This window comes from Harmonia axyridis, chromosome 1 (assembly GCF_914767665.1).
Source record: "Harmonia axyridis chromosome 1, icHarAxyr1.1, whole genome shotgun sequence".
Lineage (NCBI taxonomy): Eukaryota > Metazoa > Arthropoda > Insecta > Coleoptera > Coccinellidae > Harmonia > Harmonia axyridis.
This window is the reverse complement of record NC_059501.1, coordinates 20,358,667-20,383,904: the sequence shown is the minus strand read 5'-3', so window position 1 is coordinate 20,383,904 and position 25,238 is coordinate 20,358,667. Positions and strand designations below refer to the sequence as shown.

General features: G+C 32.3%; 2 protein-coding genes across 4 annotated transcripts; one reads left to right on the top strand and one right to left on the bottom strand.

The window, feature by feature from the left end:
- Positions 1 to 988: 988 nt before the first annotated feature.
- Positions 989 to 18,092, top strand: LOC123684433 (cytoplasmic polyadenylation element-binding protein 1). 3 transcript variants are annotated; one of them, XM_045623707.1, is made up of 12 exons: positions 1,120 to 1,368; positions 11,931 to 12,057; positions 12,525 to 12,640; positions 13,017 to 13,162; positions 13,218 to 13,347; positions 13,411 to 13,593; positions 13,733 to 13,835; positions 13,894 to 14,219; positions 14,367 to 14,532; positions 14,611 to 14,738; positions 15,788 to 16,005; positions 17,533 to 18,092. In XM_045623707.1, the coding sequence occupies exons 1-11, from the start codon at positions 1,348 to 1,350 to the stop codon at positions 16,001 to 16,003; spliced, it is 1,662 nt and encodes a 553-aa protein (XP_045479663.1). In that variant the 5' UTR covers positions 1,120 to 1,347; the 3' UTR covers positions 16,004 to 16,005; positions 17,533 to 18,092. The 3 variants fall into 3 exon arrangements, with proteins under 3 accessions (XP_045479655.1, XP_045479663.1, XP_045479672.1); XM_045623699.1 differs by lacking the exon at positions 17,533 to 18,092 and having other exon boundaries at positions 989 to 1,368; positions 15,788 to 17,511; XM_045623716.1 differs by lacking the exons at positions 1,120 to 1,368; positions 17,533 to 18,092 and adding an exon at positions 11,661 to 11,871 and having other exon boundaries at positions 15,788 to 17,511.
- Positions 18,093 to 18,918: 826 nt separating this feature from the next.
- Positions 18,919 to 25,205, bottom strand: LOC123684424 (cell division cycle protein 16 homolog). Its single transcript, XM_045623687.1, has 11 exons — positions 24,976 to 25,205; positions 24,775 to 24,924; positions 24,542 to 24,718; positions 24,327 to 24,489; positions 23,751 to 24,272; positions 23,302 to 23,391; positions 21,312 to 21,468; positions 21,107 to 21,259; positions 20,888 to 21,047; positions 20,613 to 20,805; positions 18,919 to 19,366 (listed from the first exon to the last, which is right to left on the bottom strand). The coding sequence occupies exons 1-11, from the start codon at positions 25,045 to 25,047 to the stop codon at positions 19,092 to 19,094; spliced, it is 2,112 nt and encodes a 703-aa protein (XP_045479643.1). The 5' UTR covers positions 25,048 to 25,205; the 3' UTR covers positions 18,919 to 19,091.
- Between the last annotated feature and the right edge of the window lie 33 nt (positions 25,206 to 25,238).

Sequence of the window (25,238 nt, the reverse complement as noted above, 5' to 3'; positions counted from 1 at the left end):
CTCAAACATTGTCTGGATCCGCCCCTGCTTCAGTAATATATAATATAAAATTCAATAATTATAAGATACAGTAAGATGTGATGAATAAAATTTTATAAGTCTTGGTACTCTACCAATCTGTAGAGAAGATTAATAAAGATTCGATAAACTGTTATAAGCATCACAAAAAATAGGACTACAAGAAACACCCTGCATCTTGAAAATAAAGCCATGCTCGCCCATGTATAAGACATTTTATTCTTAAAATCATTCGAGGAATCTCAATTTTCTTCGTACCAATTTAGGAACACCCTGTATAAGGTAAGAAAACTCTAGTCGGTTTAAAAAAAATGCTTTTATTTCGGGTAATGTTTGGTTCGAACTTCGTTATCAAACCATTCTTTCTCACATTACAGATATGAGCAAACGTTATGATCAAAAAATTTCTTCGATTACTCCTATGGGCGCCAGCAGAAATTTTTCTCAGGGGGGCAAAATGAAAATTATTGAAAAACGATAAGGCGTCCATGATTGTCATTGAAAACCGGAAAATTGTTGAGAATCCATTACTTTCCCTTTTTCCATGCCCTTTGGATTGAGAAAGTAATATTTAGGGTGTTGTGCTGAAAAATGAGGCAATCGAAATCTCCCCTGCCCCCCCTGCGGGCGCCCATGATTACTCCCCCAAAAAAAAAGAAGATCTACGCCCTTGCTTGAATATCAAGCCAAGCTTTGAATCTCTAGGCCGGACGGATAGAATCGAATTTGAGGATGGATTCATCATCTTTGAGTCGGACCTTATCGTTTGAGACCATTCCCGGCTCAAAATTCGAAAAAAACAGAAATAATGACGAAATAATCTGTTCGGGGAACGAGCGTTAAAAAGCGGTAGTATCGAAAGACATCCATAGAACATCACTTTATCCATCCCTACAGTAATTGCTCCAGAGAAAATAAAGTTGGTTAAATTATCCCTTTATATGGTCGTAAATCTCTTCTGCGTCATATCAAAAGAGGCCGACAAATACGCCGCGCGGCTACTTCAAAACCGCGCAGTCTATTGAGACACACGTGCGAGCCGCCGACCAGCCAATAGGAATCGGGGAATTCCTACCTCGGTGAAAATTCAAATCTCCTAACATCTCATTGCTTTTGTGCGCTCTGGATGATTCGCGTTTAGATTACATTGTTTCTTCAGATCTCGTGTTTTTACGGAACGAACGACGCGAGGAAACTCTATGCGTTTGAAACTTTGTGGTTTTTCTCAGTTTTTACAAGTTATGAAAATTTTCGATATTGTATCGTGTTTGAATTGTGTGGCACTTCCGTAAATTTTTGGTGTGTACCAGTCTTAAGGGACTCGATAAAATGCCTGCTCTTCAGAATAATGTAAGTTATATTTTTCACTTTCTTACTGTTTTTTTTGTGGTGAATTTTTGTTTAATCCTTCATTGTAATTGCCTTTTATTCAATATAGTGAATGGAACGATCCTTACATTCTTTTTCTAATCCTCATTATTTCTATAATGAAAATCACTTTCAAAAGTTAAGACAAACATTGCAAATTTAGGTAGATATTAGTTTAGATCATAAATTTATTATTGTAACCTCAATTATTACTATCGATGAATTCTATAATGAAGTAATTCTTATAATACTTCTTTCATTTCTCTGTATTCATATTATTGACTTCTATAAAATGAAGTAGTTCTTGTAATACTTTTTCCTTCCATTCCCTGTATTCATATTATTGGCACATACCCATTGAAAAAATACTTTCAAATCAGTATAAATATTTCTTTATTGCATGTAGATTTGATTTATTTGTCTCAATTTTTTTCTTGTATTCGTGAACTGGAACTTTGTATTCAAAACCAGATTTCATTTATTTCACACATGTTGAAGACAGTGTTGCTCCGAAAAATGAAAACCGGTTTAGATTTTCCATCTCTTTATTGTTTCAATTGCAGATTTTCATTTGTTTCTTCGGGGACGAATTCATAGTGCGAAATATTCTATTGATAAAGGTGCATTATTTGATCGTTACAATACATGCAATTATTGTCATTTTTGTCTTGATTTTTATGAATTAAAATTTAAAAAGTTTTATTTGAAGTGAATTTTGAATATTATAGTAGAAATTCATATCAATATCCTTGGGTTTGAATCTCACAGCTTCTTCTGTTTTCCTTGATATGAGGTATTCTGAGGGGAAGAAAACCATGGTGGAAAATTATTATTGTTGTGTTGTGTTTTCATTCCACTTCAAAACTCTTAAGTATACTAAACAATTTCTGAATAATTAATTAGAAACATTTTTTAGAACGAAAATGCCACAATTTTACACAGAATCATATATTATTTCATAAATATACCTACTCTCTTTTCGATTCAAGTCCGAAACTAAAAATTTTAGGGGAAGAAGATTAAATCATTATTTATTGTGAGATACAATGAAACAGAAAGAATAAAAATTAAATGATTTGAAGAGATATAATTTAGGAGTTTTCATAACGGTTAATTATTTCCTCTCATCTCATCACAAAATATCGAAACCTAAATAAAAAAAAAATGAAATTGTGCAGGGTTTGAACCTGGGGCTATTGATTTCGAAATGCAACTCAATTCTTGGGAAATTCCTAAATTAGGTTAGCGATAAAAAAATATTGTATGTTCATTTAATTTTAGCGATTAATGTTTTCAATTTATTTGTATGGGGAAAATTTTCGAAAAAACTATTCCCTTTAAATTTGATTCCTTCATTTCAGTCTTAAGCAGAATGTATAGTATATTGCAATTTTGGTGCAAGATGCAAATTTTCATATTACATTTTCCAAAAATTCATTGAATAGCAAATAATACTATCGTGAATGGTTTATTTTTTAAATGGATAAATCAGAATCTGTCTATACGCCATCTAGTATGAAACTAGTTCCATGGCATTTGGAACAATAATGTATTTCTATATCACATCGAATCTGAAAGCTAAAAATTCTTGAAATTGAAAATTTCTAACCGTACGATTTCTACATTATGTTGCACATATATCAGTAATAGTTTCGGAGTTATTCAATTTAAATCAATCAAGCGCGCAAGCAAAACTTGCAAATGATTATCTCAAAATTTTACATTAGTTGTATTATTTTATGCGATATAACATTCTCTGTGCGAAATTGCATATTCGATAGAGATGAAAATTTTTATTTGGATGCATACTGATAGTTACCAGAACCATAGAAAATTGAAGAAGAATATCTAAAAAATAATTTCTCAATGTTTTCAATTCGGAGTTGAGATTTTGGGTGTTGATACTAGATATGAAATAATTTAAACTTTAAAATTCAAGAAGAATATTGAAAAATAAATACCGAATAATTAGATAATTTTAGATCCGTTCTAGTTGATATTTTGCGTGTTTATGTAAAATAGCAATTTCAAGCTTCTTGCAAAATTTTGTGTAGATCAGCTCGAGTTGAAATACCTACTGTGTATGTATGTGAACTAAAAATTTCTAGCTTCTTGCAAAATATCTTGCTGAAAGCCTAGTCAGAAACATAGAAAATTCAAATATAGGTAATATCAAAAATATCAAAAAGGAAAGCACTGATGTGAATTCTTAGCTCTTGGGCTCTTGTTGTTTCATGCACCAAAGGTGCCCTTGAAAACCACATAGCCCCTTATCTAGATAGAATAACCGACAACAAAGACTTCATCACACCACGATCCTCTTGAAATTTGGCCTGAACGGTGAAGTGGTTAATTTTATATATAAAAACTAAATTTCAACTCGCTCGGACCTGTTTTCAATTTATTATTAGGATTTTTTTCGATATTCTACTCGAATTTGTGATTGTTTCAATGAAATTTGGCTTGAAACTATGTTTTTACAATTTTTTTCTTTCTCAAACAACCTCACTTCGATTGAAATTCGTATCACTGAAATACTGAGTATTTTTTACAGATATTCTTGTTTAAATTTCTCTGGTTCTGATGAAATTCTGAATCGGAAATCAGAATAAAAATCTTTCCCAGTGGAAATTTGAGGGGGAATATAATATTCTTTATTCTTTATTGATCCCTTCGACATTACAAAGAATGTATGGAACAAGTCATATATAATGTATAAATAATAAGCTATTTCTATAAAAAAAAATTAACTCAAACATATAATACAATCTTAACACATTATTTAAAGAGATTCATCATCAATATGCTTTTTAGTCGATTACAAAAGTTTATTTAGAAATATCATTTTGAAATGATAGAACAAACTTTGTAAATCTATATGGTTAGAACGTTAGAAGCACTCAAAACCTATTTACAATTTTCGTTTAACTTCCCTGGCTTTGTATATCGCTCAGATTTTATCTTGTTCAGTTTTACCAAGTTAACTACGAAATTTCGGTGAAAATTTGAATCGTTTCACTTTTTTTTTCGACATAATACTGTACCAGCAATAAGAATCGTACACATTTCTTCATATTTACGGTCAGTGGTTTTGTGATTAATGAATTACAGAATTTCTCGTTCTAGTTTTCCCCCTTTACACCGAAGATTCAAATGAGCAAATCGCATTCTCGTTGCTAAATAATTTATTGGAATGCGGGTAACGTAATTTTTTTTCTTTATTAGTTAGGACCAACAATTCTTTTACTTCCTCCCATTAGCCAATAATCGAATCGATAAATTTGAGAAGTTACGTTATTATACTTATAGGAAATTAGATTTCTCGAAAATTGCATCATTCTTTTATTGTTGTATTAGAATTATCACATTTGAATTTTATTTCAGATTATCGGTTGGTATAGTTGCGAAAAATGGCGAAACCTGAAGGGCTAAAATTAAATGAAAAAAAAAATAAATAAATAAGTTGTTCAAGCTAAACATAGGTATATATAAGATGTGATTTACATCGTTGTTGTCGGTTAGTTATCTAAATGAGGGGTATTGATGATACGATCCTCTTGAAATTTGGCTTTTTTTCAAGTTGAGCTCGAGTTTTTTTTGGTTCTAGAGACGCGATCAACGTGTAGGTAATTTTGTACATAGCTTGAGATCGTTAGTATACATCCACATGCAAAATTTCAAGTCGGTCGTATTTGTTGTCATTAAAATATTAGGTTTTTTCCATATTTAATTTTGTATGGTGCAGCATCATAAGACCCATACAAAATTGGATATCAACAATAAATTTTGCATCAATTTCGAAACTGTTATTCTTCATCTCTTCTTATAATCTCAAATCGATCCCCGTAAGGCTGACAGAACTTCTTTGGAATAATCGATTTTTTTTTCTGACCTTAATTTTAGGCCATCTTATCATAATATCGAAACCTTTTTTGATCTTCAATTGTCGTTGACATCGCTAGCTTTACGTTAACCAACAAGTTTCTTGCCAAATTTCTGGATTTTACGTTTTGAAAAAAAATCCTGGATTCTGCTAGCTTAACCGTTAAGTTACCAGGACCTAATCATAAAGACTCTTCTCATGAGAAATATATTTGGTCAGTAATTTTAGGCTCTATTAAGGCTAATTTAGTACCCTATTACAATATTTTGCTCCCTAGCTGTAAAAAAATACGATATATCTGATAGATCCACCCTAAAATAGCAGTTCTAGATGTTAATCGAATGTACCTACATCAGACAAAAATTTCAGGCTTATCTACTTCTATATCTGGAAGATTGCTTCCATGGTCATTCAATTGACCTGAAATTTGCTAGGTGTTTGTTATTGGTGACAATGCAGAATCGAGGATTCAAAAAAAAACCAAATCATTGAATTTGGCAGTGAGTTCAAACGAAGCCTAAAATGAATCAAAAATCATAGTGCAATCAGATCTTTCATATAAATTCGCGAACCAAGGATTTTGGCATGAGTCTAAAAACAGTGAAAACTTATGGTATAATCAGATTTTTCATATAGGTGAATTCGATTTTCATTGAGTTCTGCCAGTTTGGGGTGAATCCAGTAGAATACATTATATCTCGTTAAACTGAAGAGCAAAACAATTCATATAAAAGGATAAAAATCAGCCTGAATAGAAGAAATTTAGCGGTGGGTTCAGACGTGAGCCTGAAATGGGTCAAAAACTATGGTGTAATCAGATTTTTCATATACCTACATTTTATTTGTATTTGGTACCTTCAGCTTAGAATACATCCCTTTAGATTTCTCCTAGAACTGGAGAGCAACAAATTTCGTAATAGGGTAAAATAAATTAGCCTGAATAGAGCCTAAAATTACTGTGTAAGCGAATTTATTCTGAGGAGTTTCTTCATGGTCGAGTTCTGCTAGTTTAACGGTAAAGCTAGCAGAACCCAGTTTTTTTTTTAAATGTAAATTCAGAAAATTTTCAGTAGGTTCAAACGTGAGCTTAAAATTATGGTGTAATCACACTATCCATAAAAAATCTATTAACTTTTGTTGGTTCTGCCAGCTTAACTTTGAGCTAGTAAAACCCTCGATTTCTCCCACAATCGAAGAGCAAAACATTTTTCAATATGGTGACAAATAAGCCTTAAATTATGATCAGAGTAAAAAAACTCTAAAATCCTAGAGTGGTTCTGTTCTGCTTGCTTTATGGGGGGTCGAAATTCAGCTGGATCTATTGTCTCTGAAACGTTGAGTTATTTTTTCCGATATACTTTTTGAAATTTCTTTGGTTCTGGTAATTTGATACTGTTGTTTTACATATAATTATTACAAAGTTTCAATTTTTTCTCGATGAGTTTTTTTTTCACTCAAGCCTGGCTTCATTTGATTTGTTTTGGATTTTATTGTATTCTTTGTTTTCAGTGTATAACTTTTAAGTTTCATTTCTTGTATATTAATTTTGCCATTCTGTAATTGGCCTCGGCTGTAGAATGATGTAATTATTAAATAAAAATATTAAATATCCTGTTTACAGATAGACTTTAATGTGGGCCAATCTCTATAATTTACATAATCTACCTCAAAGACAGATATGTAGGTTCTACTCGTTTAAAGTCCGAGATCTATTTACTTTCGAATTGATCAAATAAGAAACCAATAAACAGTAAGGAACCATCTCTCACTCGATTATTTTGCGGTTAGATCCGACTAACTAGATACCCGATAAAATCCTGATTAAGCAGAGTAAGACCGTAACAAGCAGAACATACGGCAGGACTATATATATTACCGTTACACCCGATAACCACGAATCATTTTAACAAACTTTCATTGTTACATATTTAATTTTATGTAATTGCCGGTTTCTTCGCGATAATTAAAAGAAACCAGGTTCGAAACTGAGAATGATCGGTTTCGACATCCCTTCGTTGTGCAACACCGCTTCTCTATCTGGGAAGAATCGATTTGGTATACCTAATAAGTTGGATTATATATATTTTTAGTGTGATTACGATCGATCTCATTGAGCTGTTCAATTGGAACAGTGGGTGGCTTCGCAAGATTGAAAATATTTATATAAATGTGGGATGAAATTAGGCCAATTGAAAACTCCCCGGTCTACCATAGTAAAACACATTTTTTCTTTGGCAAAATTCGATTTTATTATTCTACATAGTTGCCTTCGAGGGCGATACAGCGATTATAACGATCTTCCAACTTTTCGATATCATTTTTGTAGTACGATTTGTCTTTCGATTCAAAATAGGCCTCAGTTTCGGAGATTACTTTTTCATTGGCGCTTAATTTCTTTCCAGCGAGCATTCTTTTGAGGTCTGAGAACTGGAAAAAGTTAGATCTGGCGCATACGGTGTATGCAGCAGCAATTTGAAGCCGAGTTCATGCAATTTTGCCATTTTTTTAATTGATTTGTAACAGGGCGCATTGTCTTGATGAAACAGCACCTTTTTTTTCAAATGGGGCCATTTTTTAATGATTTCATCTTTTAAACGATCCAATAACGCTTTATAATAATTGCTTTTGATGGTCTGGCTCTTTTGGAGGTAATCAATGAAAATTATACCTTGCGCATCCCAGAATACTGGTGCCATAACCTTGCCAGCTGACTGTTGTGTTTTTACTAAATTTGGATTCAGTTCATCGTGTGCAGTTCACTCAGCTGACTGTCGATTGTACTGCTGAGGGAAATGATGGAGCAATATTTCATCCATTGTCACATATCGACGCAAAAATTTAGGTTTATTGCACTTAAACAGCTCCAAACGCTGCTCAGAATCATTAACACGTTGTTGCTTTTGATCGATTGTAAGCTCGCGCGGCACCCATTTTGCACACAGCTCATTTACAAATATTCGTGAATGATTTACACTTTCAGATGATATATTCACAATGTCTGATATCTCGATCAACTTCACTTTACGGTCATTCAAAATTATTTTGTGAACTTTTTTGATTTTTTCGTCAGTGACGGCCTCTTTTGGGCATCCACTGCGTTCGCCGTTTTGGGTGCTCATTTCACCACGTTTAAACTTAGCATAGCAATCAATGATGGTTGATTTTCCTGGTGCAGATCAAGATTTTGCTTCAACTGTAATTTTCTCTTCAAAAAGCAATATTTTATCAGCACACGAAATTCTTTTTTCAAATAACCAAAAGTAGCTACACTCACGACGCAATATCTCACAACCTAATGGTCGGACTGGTGTCAAATTTTGACACTTATCGTTTGAAGGTTGGTACTAACTAACTAACTGAAAACAATATGGATTTAATACTATCACCGCCATCTGAGCATCAGACCGGGGACTTTTCAATTGGTCTAATATCATTTCGCCACCATGTATTTTTCGAATTTTGAGCCAGAAATGGTCTAGAAGGATAAGGTCCGACTCGATGATAACGAATCCATCCTCAAATTCACAGTGTGAAATTTGCGGTGGTTTAGATTTCTTCAAAATGTATTTCATACTCACATGGAGTTTAATTGAATTCGTTTACAATTCTACAATTTCAAGGAATCTGGTTCTAGCAATTGTTAGAAATGTTGTTTCCAAAAGAACAACGTTATTTTAGTTTAAATTATGAACGAACTAAAACTCTTCTGCTTAACCACAACAAACCTTAATCTCAAGATGCTCACAGCTTTCAAAGTAGCGGTTCTTTCGATGTGTTCAGATGACCACACTACGTTATGGTCAATGGTTTTATCTTGCACATACATATATGTATGTGTTGATTCATTCTGTTCCCCTTTATAATCAGTCCACTGGTTACCGTTCACTACCAAAACATGAACTCTAATTAACGGCTTTTTCACGAAAACACTTCAATAATTCAAAAAGAAGGTCTCAAATAGAGGGATTATATCTACTGAACTGCTCACCTATATGTATCTACAGGGTGAGTCAATAGTGCTCGATAACTCTTGTAAAATTTGGCTAGGACAATAACTGAAATTTTGACTTTCCGAAAAGCTTTCAAGTTTTTTGCAAATTTACGCATCACCTTAGGCTTGGTCCGAAAGACTTTGCAATTTTTAGAGAATGACTTTTATAAAATGGCAATAAATTCATTCTTCGAATGGCATGCCCTGAATTTTTTTTGCCTATCGGATAGCCTAATGAATTGTCTTAACTTTTTGTTGAGACATGTTGTTCCTTGAATGAATAGTTTTTAAAATGCTTCGCATTTCATGCTCTGTACGAGAGCTGACTGTATATACTTTCCACGCATATACAGGGTCCGGCAAAAAAACCTCCCTTATTTCAATAGGCATTTGCAAAAAGAATAAGAAACATATAGAACAATTACTTATATTTGTGAATAGCCTATATGATGCCATTTTACATCACTTAGTACACTTTACTTGGTTTTGAAAATTATGTCTGATAAATGATGTCCCCCATTGTTAAGACATTCACGAAGTCTTTCCCTGAAGTTGTCCATAGTTCTTCGTGTAACTTCCCTTGGAATGGCTGCCACTTCCTGCCTAATGGCCTAAGAAGAAGTTTGGTTCCAACAGGACGGAGCCACAGCTCACACTGCTCGGCGGTCCATGGAAATGTTAAGAGAGTTGTTCCCTGGACGTCTTGTTTCTTTAAGAGGAGACATTTCCTGGCCCCCAAGGTCACCCGACTTATCACTTTGTGATTTCTTTCTGTGGGGGTACCTAAAAGCTGAAGTGTACAAACATCGTCCCAGAACTCTGCAAGAACTAAAAGATGCCATTAGGCAGGAAGTGGCAGCCATTCCAAGGGGAGTTACACGAAGAACTATGGACAACTTCAGGGAAAGACTTCGTGAATGTCTTAACAATGGGGGACATCATTTATCAGACATAATTTTCAAAACCAAGTAAAGTGTACTAAGTGATGTAAAATGGCATCATATAGGCTATTCACAAATATAAGTAATTGTTCTATATGTTTCTTATTCTTTTTGCAAATGCCTATTGAAATCAGGGAGGTTTTTTTGCCGGACCCTGTAGTTTCAAATGGATAAAATTACTCAACTCTACTTAATACCTACCAATAATATCAATTAAAGGCGAAGAAATAATTAAAATTTTGGATACATTTGACAAAATGAAATTGAGTCCACGTGAAAAAAAGAGAAACATAGTCTGAATTCTCTTAAAGGAGTTAGAAATGACTGCGTATTTTCGGCTGAAAAAGTCTCATAATTATTTAATTATCAAAACATAAAATACGGAGCATTTTGAAAACTCTTCATTTTAGGTACATGTCTCAACAAAAATGAAGACTACACAGTATACACTATGGTATCCGACAGGCAAAAAAAAATTGAGATCATTCCATTCGAACAAATGGACTTATTGCAATTTTTTAAAGGTCATTTCTGAAAATTGCAGTGTTTTTCGAACCAATTGTAGGTTGATTTGTAAATATACAGAAGATTCGAAAGCTTTTCGGGAATTCAATAAAAAAACTATGATTATAAGATATGATCTTTAGTTTAAAAAACCAATATCCATGAAATTTGTCGAAAAAATTACCTACCACAGATAAATTCTAACATCAAGGGTATTTTGAAATCAGAATTCCATGGATATTATCAGTATGATGTAAAAATTGGACATTCTCATTTTTGAAAAACGGAGTTGTATCGTATTTCACCACTTATAGACCAGCCTGTAGAGTAAAAAATAACTTAAGCTCATGAGCTGAATACCGCCGATTTTGCCAAAATCATTCTCCTAACCCAAAATTTCCAAGAGATATCGACCGAACGTACACTATTGACTGACTCACCCTGTATATCTAGATACTCTAAAAAAAAGTCAATAGCGTGAAGTCAGGGCACCGAAAGCTCCTGACTTCAAGATCCAAACCTACTCTGCAGATATATGAATTTATGAACAGATTCTTCATCAGTGAATTAGCTTACCGTTTTTGACCATTCCTAGCTCAAAATTAGAAAATTACAGATATTGTGACGAAATGGTACAGGAATCTGTACGGAGATCGAGCGTTCGAAAACAACTTTCCTATAAATCGTTCTTTGTATTGGCATACTATTTTTATGAATGCACCCTTCAAAAAGATACTGAAACACGTGATTGAGAACGAAAAATATAAATCAAATCAGTTCGGGAGACTCCGTCAAATTCGAAATTTATAATTGTTCTGTCTGCGAAATGAGAAGCATAGAGAAATTCTTTGGAAATGCAACATCGATATAATTTCAAGAAATGCATCGCTAATATCGTATATCTCGTTTAGTGCGCTTCTTGTTGCCAAAGTATTAAATTACGTCGATATTCTGCTGCAAATGGTACATATGCCACTCGTATCATACAGAAGAGCATACAAGAATAAAATTTATTATCACCCACGCTTCGGCTTGAGAACTTATTTGAGGATTCCGGAAGCAACACATAATTTTCGAAAATTATGAATGAAGCAACATTTCTACGAAAATTTGAACGAAAATAATCCTTGTGTTTTATTTAATTAAACAATCTGGATCAAAAAATGGTATAATGTGGTACTGAAATACTAATTCTCAGTAATTATACGGTTTTTCAAATTTTCAGACATCCTTGGGCTCCTCTTTCAGCAGCTGCGGCAATTCACCTATTTCTGCCAGTGATATTCTACAGAGGCATTCCATAAATTCTCTGCTAGATCAGCATGATATTTTGTCTTCTCCTGACAATGAAGGTAAAAATCACAGTTTTAAACACTATCATATTAATTCATTAAAATATTCTATTGAAATAAGTATGGGTCGATAAAGAAGAAACCATTAAAAAACTAATTTATTTGGGTAATAATATTTTTCTTTCGTTTGTACGTATTTCTATTTTGAAAACAGGATAGTCCAGCTCATCGAAGTACACGGCGTTTTTTTTACGAGAATTAAAGGAAGACGCATATCATCTGATAAACACCAGATGCTGTTGTTTTGAAAAAAGTTTCTTTCATCAACATGGCTTATTTCATATCCAGTTTTTCGTCTTCAATCAGAATATCAAGGTGGCTTTGTCCTGTTTGTAATGTCATTGTAGAAAGAAAAGTGAACGCGTCCAATACGCTGAGTACTTTTGACTTATAATTTTAACAATTCAACTCGGAATTTGTAATTCGTCTTTTTAAAGAGTTTAATTTTAACTAATCTATTATGGCAGGTGAGACTATGTCCATCTCCGAACTACTGGGATTGAATTCTCCTCGTGGTTTGCTCAATTTTGGAAATTCGCCGACAGGACTTTGTACGCCATCACCCGTGAACTCCAACTTCCAGGTAAATATTTCTTGTTTTACAATTGTTCAACAATCGATCGTGAATGTCAACACCAGAATATACAATTGTTAATATAATCCGGCATTATCTCAAACAATTCGAAAATGCCATTTCTTCAGGAAATGTCAGTGTAGCCAACTGATCGTCAGTGACTTTTGTTTTGAATTATTTGTGGTGGCTATCCTTTCTAACTTTACTGAAGTTTAAATTTTGAATTTGCAGTGTTATTTGATTTTGACATATTTTATATTGAAAAACTATTACATTGTTTTTAATATTGTTCTACCAATTACAACCAGACACTTGAATTACAATTAAGAATAGAAAAAAACTTCTCAAAATTATAACATTTGCATTGTTACATTTTTGTTAACAGTTCAACTTCGACGATGTGAAACTGCAGTCGACTCCAGTTAACTACGCTTCTATTGCTTCCAATGGAAAACCATTCGCAGGAAAATTGAATTTGAGAAATAATAATAATTATTTCAGTGCTCGTGCTTTACGAAGCACATCCTTGAGGTAAATTATTTCACATTCAAATTACTTTATTTTTTAATATGTGTATAACTTTTAGCGATTCCTGCGGCAGCAGTAGCCCAATTGTTGGCGACCAGTCCTTGTTGAGTAATAATAGTCGTTCAGATTCCCCTGAGTCAGATACTAGCGCTGTATCAAGCCCAGATGGAAGCCTTTCAGATATATTGGTAGGTTATCAAATTTTTGAATATCTATAATGATTGGTGTTTTATTTATTTTATTTTTTTTAGAACTCCTTGACGTTGAATGATTCACTGGCCAGAAATATTTTCAATGGTAATAATAACAACAGTTCTCCAGGTGATCTGGACCTATCGAGCATTCAAAATCTACAAGCCATTCAAGCTTTGAAGTATTTGCAGCAACCTCCGTCTCTTCTTGGATCATTACTACCTACCGCCTGTTCGCATAAGGTAATTAAAGTGTCTATTTTATTCTGGTTACCCCATCCAAAGTTGTCATTTGTTATTCAAAGGTTTTAATTCACAAATTGTTTTCATGAAGTTGAAAATTTAAAACCGAATTGGTATCAGAACTATGTTATTTTTCTAGCAAATACTTGATAAGTGGAATGACAATCAATCTTCTTTGATCAACTTGTTACCTGATAATCTTCATTTGGATAGAGCAGCTCGTTTCCACAGATCTGCAGCATGTGAGTTGATTTAGCCTTTTTAGTTTTCTCAAGATAATAATCCTTAAAATATTAACAGCTCTCTATGATGCTACCTGCACTTGGAGTGGAGTGTTACCGCCTCGTACCAGTAAACCTTCTGGTTACTCTAGTAAGGTTTTCCTGGGAGGTGTACCTTGGGATATATCTGAACAGTTGCTTATTCAAACGTTTAAACAGTTTGGCCCCATCCGAGTAGAATGGCCGGGAAAGGAAAAACAAGCCAGTCAACCCAAAGGCTATGTCTATATAATATTCGAGTCTGAGAAAAATGTTCGAGCACTCTTGCAGGCTTGTACCAATGACCATGCCAACAGTGGCAATTGGTACTTCAAGATTAGTTCGAAAAGGATGAAGGCCAAGGAAGTAAGTGAAACTTTTATTCAGATCAAGTTACTGTTACACTCTAGTTATTATGAGAACATGAAGATTTTTAAAAATTTTTTATGCCTCTGTATTGTTTGTTTGGTTTTTTTTATTGTGAAAATTTAACGATGAATTGTTTTGATATAGGTTCAGGTGATCCCATGGATTTTGAACGACTCAAATTACACCAAGTCCACATCGCAGAAGCTGGATCCTTCGAAGACAGTTTTTGTTGGCGCCCTTCATGGCATGCTGAACGCTGAAGGTTTGGCGAAAATAATGAATGATTTGTTCGATGGAGTCGTATATGCAGGTACTTGATTTTTTTCACATGACCATTGATTACTTTAATTATTTTACACGATATTCATCACTTTCTGTTTTTTTTCAGGCATCGATACTGACAAATATAAGTATCCTATAGGATCTGGACGAATTACTTTTAATAATAATCGGTCTTACATGAAGGCCGTGGCCGCTGCTTTTATTGAGATAAAGACTGCTAAATTTACCAAAAAGGTGAGAAATTTTTTTATATCAAAGTTTTGTGTAATTCAACTTAGAGAGGTACTTTCACTTCTGGTCACCTGAAGTCATCTGTACATTTCAGGCATTTGATAGGATAACTAATATTGTCCTGTTTATGGACATATTCAGATCAACTTTTATGTGATTGTTGATTTAATGTTATTGGATATACAAAACACTTTTGAAAACTCAAATAATTCAAATCTATTTCTCTCGATGATAAACTAGATTGGGAGAGTTTAGGATGACTTCAATATACACTTGCATTTTCGTTTAGTGTTTTGCTGGGAATTCGAACATTTTCTACGATAAAATATGCTGCTTACTTTGAGTTTGAACATATTCATGTTCCTCATACGAAATATAATTTAAATTTCAAGCTTTTTAAAACAACATCGAATTTTTACCTCAAACAGATTGAAATAGTAAGAATGTAATGAATCAAAGTAATCTTTACTTTGGATTTGAAAGTTTCTTTTCTCTAATTCTGTGGTTTTTCCATTCATTCTTCCACATCTTGTAGAACAAAATCGTGCGAGAATATATCAGAAACGCACAGTTTTCATGGTTATATTTTATTATTATACGTTGGTACTCCGAACTTTCCGCCACGGCTTTATCTGTCAATTCATTTGAAATTTGCCTTGAAGAAATCAGTTCTGCCAACCAACATTTTCAAATGCAAAAATCACTGAATGATATTTATGGAAATATTTCATTGATTTTGATAAAAATGCAATGAATTAGAGAAAATAATGTATAATACTCGTACAGAAGGCTCATTCTATCACTCGTTCATTCAAAAACTCGCCACTTCGTGGCTCGTTTTTGAATTTTGAACTCTTGGAAGAATATCAATGCCTTCTGCACTTGTATTATAAATAACTATTAAAAAACTATACAGACTATTATTCCAGTGCTAGGGCATAGAGATGTCCATGAATTTCTTGAGCTTTATCTAACAGATCAATTTAGTTAACCAGTGGTGAAACTACCGGGGGTGAGAAAGGATAGCTAGTTATTTTTCTTTTCTGTCGTAGGTACAAGTCGACCCTTACTTGGAAGACTCGCTCTGCTCCTTCTGCGGGGTACAACAGGGTCCCTACTTCTGCCGAGACGTTCTCTGTTTCCGGTATTTCTGCCGAACCTGCTGGCAATGGCAGCACAATAATGCTGAGCTGCGTCACCACAAACCATTGACGCGTAATTCCAAGAACAGCACGGTCCTCGGCTTGAACAGCGGCTCTGTTAACTAAGAGCAAGTATTTACAGAAATACGTTAATTTAAAAATGTATTTTGACGCCAAGTAACTCGGACGCGTTTCTCTAAGTTACAGGGCGCACAGTTTTATTCGTTACCCTTACATAAGCGTACAAGTCAGTTGTTTATAAAAAAAAAATTGATAAATATTATTAATGTTATATTGATCCGGTTTTGCACTGGTAAAATATCGAAAAAAAAATGTTATAATATTGATTGTTATATTTCTTTTTTCTTCCGGTAAAATTTTGGGTGAATGGAATCTTTGGGGAGTTTGTTCGATCTCGTATTAATCGTTCGAATTAAGGTTGATTTTACTTAATCAAATTTTTGGGAAATGGAATTTAATCTTAATGAGCGATTTAATACGATTTCTTTCGATGAAATTTTTGTGTATTTTTGTTAAAATTTTTCATAATTATTTCCAATATTTGAATCGAATTTTCTGCCTTCTGAAGAGTATGTTAAACCATCTGCTTGTGAATGTGTATTTTGAAATTACAATGTAAGATTTGTCCGATGATCTTCTTTGGGTGAAGGCCAGAAGAAATGAATGTTTGATCCATTTTATTAAATAAAATTGTGGAATGATAAATTGAATATTTTGTCTACTTCATGTAGTAGATGTTGATGATGTAACTTTGCAAAATTTATTTTTATATATTAAAAATGTCCTTTATACTTTTCAGAAGGTATTGTTGTGTCTGAAAACTATATTTCATTCATCAAAATTTTTTCAGTAATTCTGATTATTGGTCTTTGACGAGTTTATATTTATCTCTCATGTGATAAACAAATAGTTGCATGAAATGATATTACTTTATAGATATTGATGTTTTTCAATATTTTTCACAGTTGTTTCTGTTGTTCATAAAGAATGTTGAAATCGAATTAGAATACTTTTAGGGTTTCAGAACTCTACTGAATCGCTTAAATTTTTGACTATTAAGCCCAAAATCTTCAATTTTTTTATAATTAATACTTAACTACAAAAGTCAAAACGAAATAAAATTAACGTTTTATGGTTATTATTTCAAAAACGTTCTCGAAAACGTAATGCAGCAATTATTCCTAGCACTGTCTGCTTGAATTTGGACACAAGTTCTAAAAAATTTTACTGCTACAATATTTCGATTACTCGTTTTTTAGTCTTATAAGTTAATTTATATTAAAATTTGGATAAGTGTAGAAATATTTAACATAATAATAATTAATATATTAGTTTTTAAGTGTTGATATTTAAAATTTTTAAAACTTAAATGTTCTAAATTAACTTCGAAAATTGGGCGGTTGGGGGTTATTGAAATTTTATGTATTTTAGTGTTAGTGTGCAATTTTTCTCTGGTAAATTGCTGATATTCGAAGATAACGTGGCTACGATCTGGATACGATTTATGGTGTTTATATTTCTTTCCGATTTTTGCGTTCTCTGAGAACAATTCATTGTCATTCAAAAATAATGTTGGTTTTTTAAACTTAAAATTAAAAATATTCTGCATAATACTCAGTCTCTTTTCATTTCAGCTCAAGGTGGTGGTGGTTTCTTAAACTATTAATGTTGCATGTTCTAGCCAAAGTACTCATTTGTTCCTGGTCGTTTTTAAAGAGTAACATTTTTGTTTGTGAATGTTATAGTTTTTAAACTTTTTTCTGCAGACTTTTACTCCAAGTAGATCATAAATCATACAGTCTTCCATTGCGAGGAAAGTTGATATTGAATTAATTTCTGAACTATAAAAATAATGTTGTATTAATTTTTTTTTTAGTTATTTGGTCTAAAAGTCTTGCCGAATAATTTTATGGAAGGTTATCCGAATTGTGTTGTCATATCTATTTGAAATTTTGGTTTTAACTTCAATAATGAAGCCTTTTTATAATAAAATTTTACTGTTTATGATGTTAACAATATACAGTCTTGTAATCAGAATTTGGATTTTTAAAGAATTTCAATGTCTTTTTCTGAATGACTATAATTCAAGTTAATGTTTGTGGAATTTTGAGATCATAATGAAGCCTTAAACTTTTTCTTAATCCCTGTGATTTGAGCCAAAGCTGTTAAAATACAAGACAAATAGGCTAACCATCTTTTATTACAAAAAGAGATTTATTTTTTTATGTTTTCTTTTATGTTCCATCCATGTATGAGTTGTATGTACTCCTAGTCATTCATGGTTGTGGTGATACTTTTATTTGTTTGTTATTTTATCATAAACTGAAATATATTGAGCTTTCAAAAAATTGTTTATTGATTCCGAAATTTGAGTTACTTAAATAACTACCCTTAAATACTGAATCAGGATTGTCCCAGATTCTTGAGAATGATATACATACAAATATGTGTTTATTTTGACATGAAAAAGTATATTATTGATCATCCAAAAAAAGCCTTAAAAAATTCACGTGATAAGAAACGAACTCAATTGAATGAGCTTATGATAACATTAATTTGCAGTTAGCAAATTTTTGTATTTTCGTTTTTTTGCAAATTTTCTCCAATAAAGTGTTATTTTGAGAATTTGAACAGATTTATGTCATTGGAAATTTTAAAACATTGAATTCTTGCCAACGGATAGTAAGAATATAAGGAATCAATGTAATCCTTAAAATGAAATACTGTTCAATAATAAGTTTATTACTTGTATCAAAATTATTAAAAAAAAAAAAAAATTTGTTGCATCAATAATGAAAACATTTTCGTGCATGACACGTGTGACATTATGTTTGGGAAAATTTTATTTTGGCGACGTCTTTGAATTTCAATAAAAAAAAAACAACTTCTGACACTCAAAGAGTATCTGAAAAATATTTACTGATTAGCCTCTCTTGAACTTTATTCTACTCGATATCTTTTTATGTATGAAGTGATTGAAGCATAGAAAATAATACTTTTCAATTAATTAAACAATTAGAAATATTGAAAAATACTTTATTATTCCAACAGCTATCAGAAATGGTTGTAATGTCAATTACATTATTCGAATATTCAATAAATCACAACGGTTTCGATCTTCTATTAATGCACACGGACTTACAACAGTCCAATTATTCATGCAATCACTCTCTTTCAGTAAAGTGATTCGAACTCAATCTCTGGTCACTTCCATATCTACCTCTATACTCATATTTGAAGGATATTCTGAGTTTTCTACATAGCTCATACTCATGTTTGTTCGTGATTCTTCCACTCTATATGAACTATCTGTACTTAATGCCAAATCTTTATGAAGAATGCTAGTTTGGTCCATTTCTTGAGATGTACTCAATGCCAAATCTTTACGAAGAATACTAGTTTCGTCCCCAAGAGATGAGAGCCTACTGTCCTCCTTAGGGATGAATTTTGGAATATCTATAGGTGCACCTTGAAAAATAACAATACCGATTTGAATTTGCATAAACTAAATATTTAAAAATCATGAAAATAACCCTATTTCTGTATTTATTTTAAAATGGAATTTTATTTTATTTTGGAATTTAGGATCTGAAGCCATTTCAAAATTAAGTGAAAAAAATTAGAAAAGCACTTTCAGGAACTTATGTGCGCATCAATGAACCCAACCAAAATATAAAGACCCTGGAAAGTATCTAGCACGCGAGAGTTATCATGTACAGTGCATCCCATTTTGGGTGAGACAGCCAGGTTTCTCGCTTGTTATTTAAGATAGAGCCTTGCGGTTTTCACGTTCCTGTCCTACTTTTTCGTGAAACTCAAGTTGGTCTAATCAGATTCTGCATAGCTGTTTCCGTTCAAAAGATACAGGGTGATTTTGGAAATTGATACTTTTCGGACCCCTCATTTATCTCCGAAGTTATTAGAAATAATGCTGAGGTAAAAACTACGTCTGAATCAGAATTCTGCGTAGAATCCAGTGGCGTACTCAATATTTTTTTTCGGGTTATGGTTTTGAAGATTCAACACAAACCTATATTTTTTTTAATGGAACACCCTATATATCATTACTCCGTTGAATTCGTTATTTTTTTTCCTTCAAAATGATGTATGATACTATGTAGGTAGGATGTTCAGAAATGTTAAAAAAACACTAAAACGTCAAATAATGATGATTTTTTGTAAGGGAAAAAAATAACGAATTCAACGAAGTAATGATACACATGGTGTTCCATTAAAAAAAACATAAGTTTGTGTTGAATCTTCAAAACCATACCCCGAAAAAAATTATTGAGTACGCCACTGGATTCTACGCAGAATTCTGATTCAGACGTAGTTTTTACCTCAGCATTATTTCTAATAACTTCGGAGATAAAGGAGGGGTCCGAAAAGTATTAATTTCGAAAATCACCCTGTATCTTTTGAACTGAAACAGTTATGCAGAATCTGATTAGACCAACTTGAGTTTCACGAAAAAGTAGGCCAGGAACGTGAAAACCGCAAGGCTCTATCTTGAATAACAAGCGAGAAACCTGGCTGTCTCACCCAAAATGGGATGCACTGTACATGGCAGACACGGGATAGAATCAATTTTGACTTCAAATTCTTCATCAATGAGTCCAATCCAATTGTTTAAGACCATGCTTAGCTTAAAATTCGAGAATTGCAAACCTTTGAACAGAATGTATAGCCTGGGGGCAAAAACAGATGTACTTACCGGCAAAGGGAGGTCTCTCATCTGCCAATTCTTCAATCAAATAATTTAACATAGTAGAACTGAAAGTATCACCCCTATCCAAACCTAGGGCTTTATGGAACCAATCGACTGCCTCTTCAATATTTCCAATCAAAGAATGGACAAAACCAATAGCAGAATATATTGAAGCATTTCTTGGTGAGAGTAGAAGCGCCTAAAAATGAACCAATTTGAAATTATTAATTACTTATCAAGAAAGTTGAGAGTTTTTTAAAAAACTATGAACAGAAATTAACCTCATGGTGATGTTTTAATGCCTCATTGTATTTTCTCAATTTTCTACATGTATGACCTAAATTATTAAGTAGAGGTACCCATCTAGAAGGCAGAGGAGCTTTATTAATATTTCCAATTTTTTCTAATGCTTCTTTGAAATTATTTTCGGCTTTCTTAAATCTGAAACGAAATACACACAATGTGAAATTGAAACAATTGATTGATAGGAAAAAACTCACTCATGATTTTGATAGTGTATGACACCCTTTTCATGTAATATGAAAGGATCATCAGGAGCTATACACTGAGCCTGTAGAAAGAACTTTTCGGCTAGTCGAACATTATTTGTCAGTCCACATTCAAGTCCTATGTAAAGTAACGGTAAATGACACCTGAAAGTGGTCAGCTATTATAATTTTTAAAAGAAATTCACTCAGATTATACCCTTTCATCAGTTGAGAAGCTTTAAAGTAAGCAGCCATAGCCTGATCATGTTCATTTTCTAAAGCGAACGAGTGACCATAAGCTAACCATGCAGGCCCAAAAAGCTTGTCTAAGCATGTTGCTTTCATGAGGTATCTTCTAGCACAATCACTTTTACCTGAGGATAATTATAGACTTAAGTTTTGAAATGAAAAATTAATTAAACATGTATACATAAACAGAGTTATTCTCTCAACTAAAATTTTACAGAGAACTACTCAAGATATATTCATGAAATTCATTCAGTTGCAACATATCCGACCGATTTGAAATTTGGGGTGTAGGTGTATAGTAACAATGTCAGGCATGATGCAAAATTTGTTGATCGCGCCACCAGAACCATATGAAAATCAAAAAAAGCCTAATATTACTAAAACAACATATAAGACTAGGTTGAAATTTAATTTCTCTAATTCTGTGGTTATTCCGTTCATTCTTCCACATCTTGTAGAACAAAATCGTGCGAGAATATATCAGAAACGCACAGTTTTCATGGTTATATTTTATTATTCTATGTTGGTACTCCGAACTTTCCGCCACGGCTTTATCTGTCAATTCATCAATTTACCTTGAAGAAATCAATTCTGCCAAACAACATTTTTCAATGCAAAAATCACTAAAATATATTTATGGAAATATTTCATTAATTTCAATGAAAATGTAATGAATTAGAGAAAATAATGTATAATACTCGTACAGAAGGCTCATTCTACCACTCGTTCATTCCAAAACTCGCCACTTCGTGGCTCGTTTTTGAATTTTGAACTCGTGGAAGAATATCAATGCCTTCTGCACTTGTATTATAAATAACTATTCTCTAATTCTGTGGTTATTCCGTTCATTCTTCCACATCTTGTAGAACAAAATCGTGCGAGAATATATCAGAAACGCACAGTTTTCATGGTTATATTTTATTATTCTATGTTGGTACTCCGAACTTTCCGCCACGGCTTTATCTGTCAATTCATCAATTTGCCTTAAAGAAATCAGTTCTGCCAACCAACATTTTTCAATGCAAAAAGCACTAAATTATATTTATGGAAATATTTCATTAATTTCAATGAAAATGCAATGAATTAGAGAAAATAATGTATAATACTCGTACAGAAGGCTCATTCTAACACTCGTTCATTCCAAAACTCGCCACTTCGTGGCTCGTTTTTGAATTTTGAACTCGTGGAAGAATATCAATGCCTTCTGCACTTGTATTATAAATAACTATTCTATATGTAAAATAATTACTTGAATATTCAATCACATTTCATAAAATATATTTAATAGTTCTGTGATATCAAATATGTATATGAATGAACAAAAGTTCAAGAACTCCTGACTTCAAGCCACTTTTCTCAATTTTTTCATCCCACATTTCTCTCATGGCATTTTTTAGACATTTCTATTCCATATAAGTTTTTTTTTTTGCTTTAGCTATTTACAAACTTAATTGCGTCATAATTGATTTTTCTTTATGACCATTTCCTCTATTTTATTAGTCCATCAAAATTTGTGCTTTGAGTTCTAGTACTATGAGATTTTTTCGCTACTTTTTGAATATTAATTATTTTGTTTTGATATACTAACATCTACAAATTTATCTTCTATGTCCTCAAGTTTCTGGTTTAGTATTTGTTGAAAAGTGTTCATGTGTTATAGTGTATTGTATATTATTTTTCTTATTAATTATTTAATTATTTATATTTTAAATTTTTTTGGTTTCATTATTACATAGTCGACGTATGTATGTCTTACTAATGCATATGTCTGAAGTATCCATTGAGTAATTAACTAAACCATGGCATGTAATAAGAATTGTATAAGCTTTTTCTGTAAAAATGGTGTATAAAGGGAACAGGATATTTCAAAAATATTTTAAATGATTTGTTTATACAGGTCTTTCATGTGGAAAAGTCTAGAAAAGTGTTTTGCAACTGGTGGGAAATAAATTTCTTACCTGTTATATAATAATAGCATCCAACAGCATACCAAGAAATGGCTAGGTTTGGATATAAGTCTACCAAGTTATGAGCTAGTAGAAATATTCCTAAAAAGGGAAATAGTTGTTAGAGTTATTAATTTATAGTGAAATGTATACAGCTAACTTAAGGTAATCTTGCCAAATCTACAAGTGACGTCAAGAGATCAGCAAGTATTACGTTATTAGTACAACCCAAAATAGCTACTAGTACTTCTACTACCAGTAATCATTATTACCATTAGCAATTTATATCAAATTAAAAATAACTTGAAGCATATCTTTCTGAGAGAGTTTAATGTAGTTAAACTTCAATACTTATCACACTGTCATTTTATTGACAGACAAGAAAGGCCATTCAACTTCCAATAATCCATTTGATATTGTTTTAAACAAATAGAATAAAAATTCACTAAATCTCAACTTACTGTTGCTATCTTTTAACTCAACATAGCACGATATATGAATTGGCAAACACGCCATATGCCATGGATCTTCATTTAAAATATAGTTGGTCAAGTTGGAACATTCAAAGAATTCACAATTATAATAGTATCTTTCAGCTTGCGAACTGACTATTTCTAAATTTTCCTTTAACTTTTCTAAGCACACATTTTCAACTTCATTTGAGCTCTCAACTTCCATAATCCCAATGTTTTTATCATTCCTCTTAACGTCTTCAATTTTTGGCACGGGTAGATTTGGAGTGCTGACAGATGGTGTGGATAAGAAATTCGGAGTCAGGTTTGAAATAGCACATGGTGTTATATTAAGTTGAACATTGCTATCTAATAACATACGATCAGCATGGGAGATTTTGATAGTGCTCTTAGGAACAGTAGATGTCTCATGATACTTCTTGAGTTTGCTCTCATATAGAAATTTCAAAATTTCAGCATCCTCTGGAGAACATTGTTCAGATATTGGAATAGATTTGAGTAAATCTCTTTCTGAAAAAGTATTTTAATATAAAAATTGACTATATAGAACCTCAAACTGCATACCTTCAGTAGCTGTGAGCATTTGGTTCCTAGTTAATGCATCAAATGCTTCAAAACAATACACATCTTGATGTAAAGCTTGTTTATAACTTTCAATAGATAAATTTCTATTTTCTAAACTTTCCATTATTTTTCCTTTAAGAAAACATATTGCAGAATATACTTGCTGAAATTTTATAAATGTTATCTCCAATGATTAGAAGTTCCTTTCCACTCACATTTTTTGGTTTATCATCGAATAAAAGACTTTCAAAATTACATCGAGATCCTGTAGAAATATGTGAAAAATGAGGATTTACGTGAGAATCTAAAGTACTGATTATATTCAAAGCTTCATTCAAATCATTCGCTTCAAATAGACATTTTACCGTTAGATAATTGCACAAAATGTAGGTCTAAAACAATAAATTATTTGTTAATCAATATCACACCAAGTGAAAAATCAACATACTTTATCTAATTTTCGGGACTTCAAAAGATGAACTGCTCTATGATACTGTTTCAAGCGATACATACAATTTGCTAACCAATAGATATCTCTTGGGTCTTCAGTTAATGTTACTACTTTATCTGCCCAAAATAAAGCAGTATCTGGCATATTCTACAATGAATTTGGTAAGAAATTATATCGTAAACATACTATAGTATTTACCAAATCCAAATAATGCTGTACTAGTTTGCGGTATTTATCAATATTCACATTCAATATATTTGTAGTCTTCATGATTTAGATGTATTATTTCTTAAAATTAAAATATGAATTTGTTAATAATATCACAGAATCATTATTATTTTTTTAAATATTGAAATCCTATTGATTACAGTATTTTGGAAGCTTTGTTAAATTTCAATTTTTAACGTTTTAACCTCAAATATACATAGATTATCATCTTCTTTTTATTTTGACAGAGACTC

Excerpts from the sequence above, each read along its gene's own strand:
- LOC123684424 (XM_045623687.1), bottom strand. The coding sequence starts at position 25,047 with ATGAAGACTACAAATATATTGAATGTGAATATTGATAAATACCGCAAA. Across the intron at positions 24,273-24,326 it reads AATGCTCACAGCTACTGAAG|AAAGAGATTTACTCAAATCT; the intron begins GTATGCAGTTTG and ends ATACTTTTTCAG. Across the intron at positions 21,048-21,106 it reads ATACACTATCAAAATCATGA|ATTTAAGAAAGCCGAAAATA; the intron begins GTGAGTTTTTTC and ends ATTTCGTTTCAG.
- LOC123684433 (XM_045623707.1), top strand. The coding sequence starts at position 1,348 with ATGCCTGCTCTTCAGAATAAT. Across the intron at positions 12,641-13,016 it reads CCGTGAACTCCAACTTCCAG|TTCAACTTCGACGATGTGAA; the intron begins GTAAATATTTCT and ends TTTTGTTAACAG. Across the intron at positions 14,220-14,366 it reads AAAGGATGAAGGCCAAGGAA|GTTCAGGTGATCCCATGGAT; the intron begins GTAAGTGAAACT and ends GTTTTGATATAG.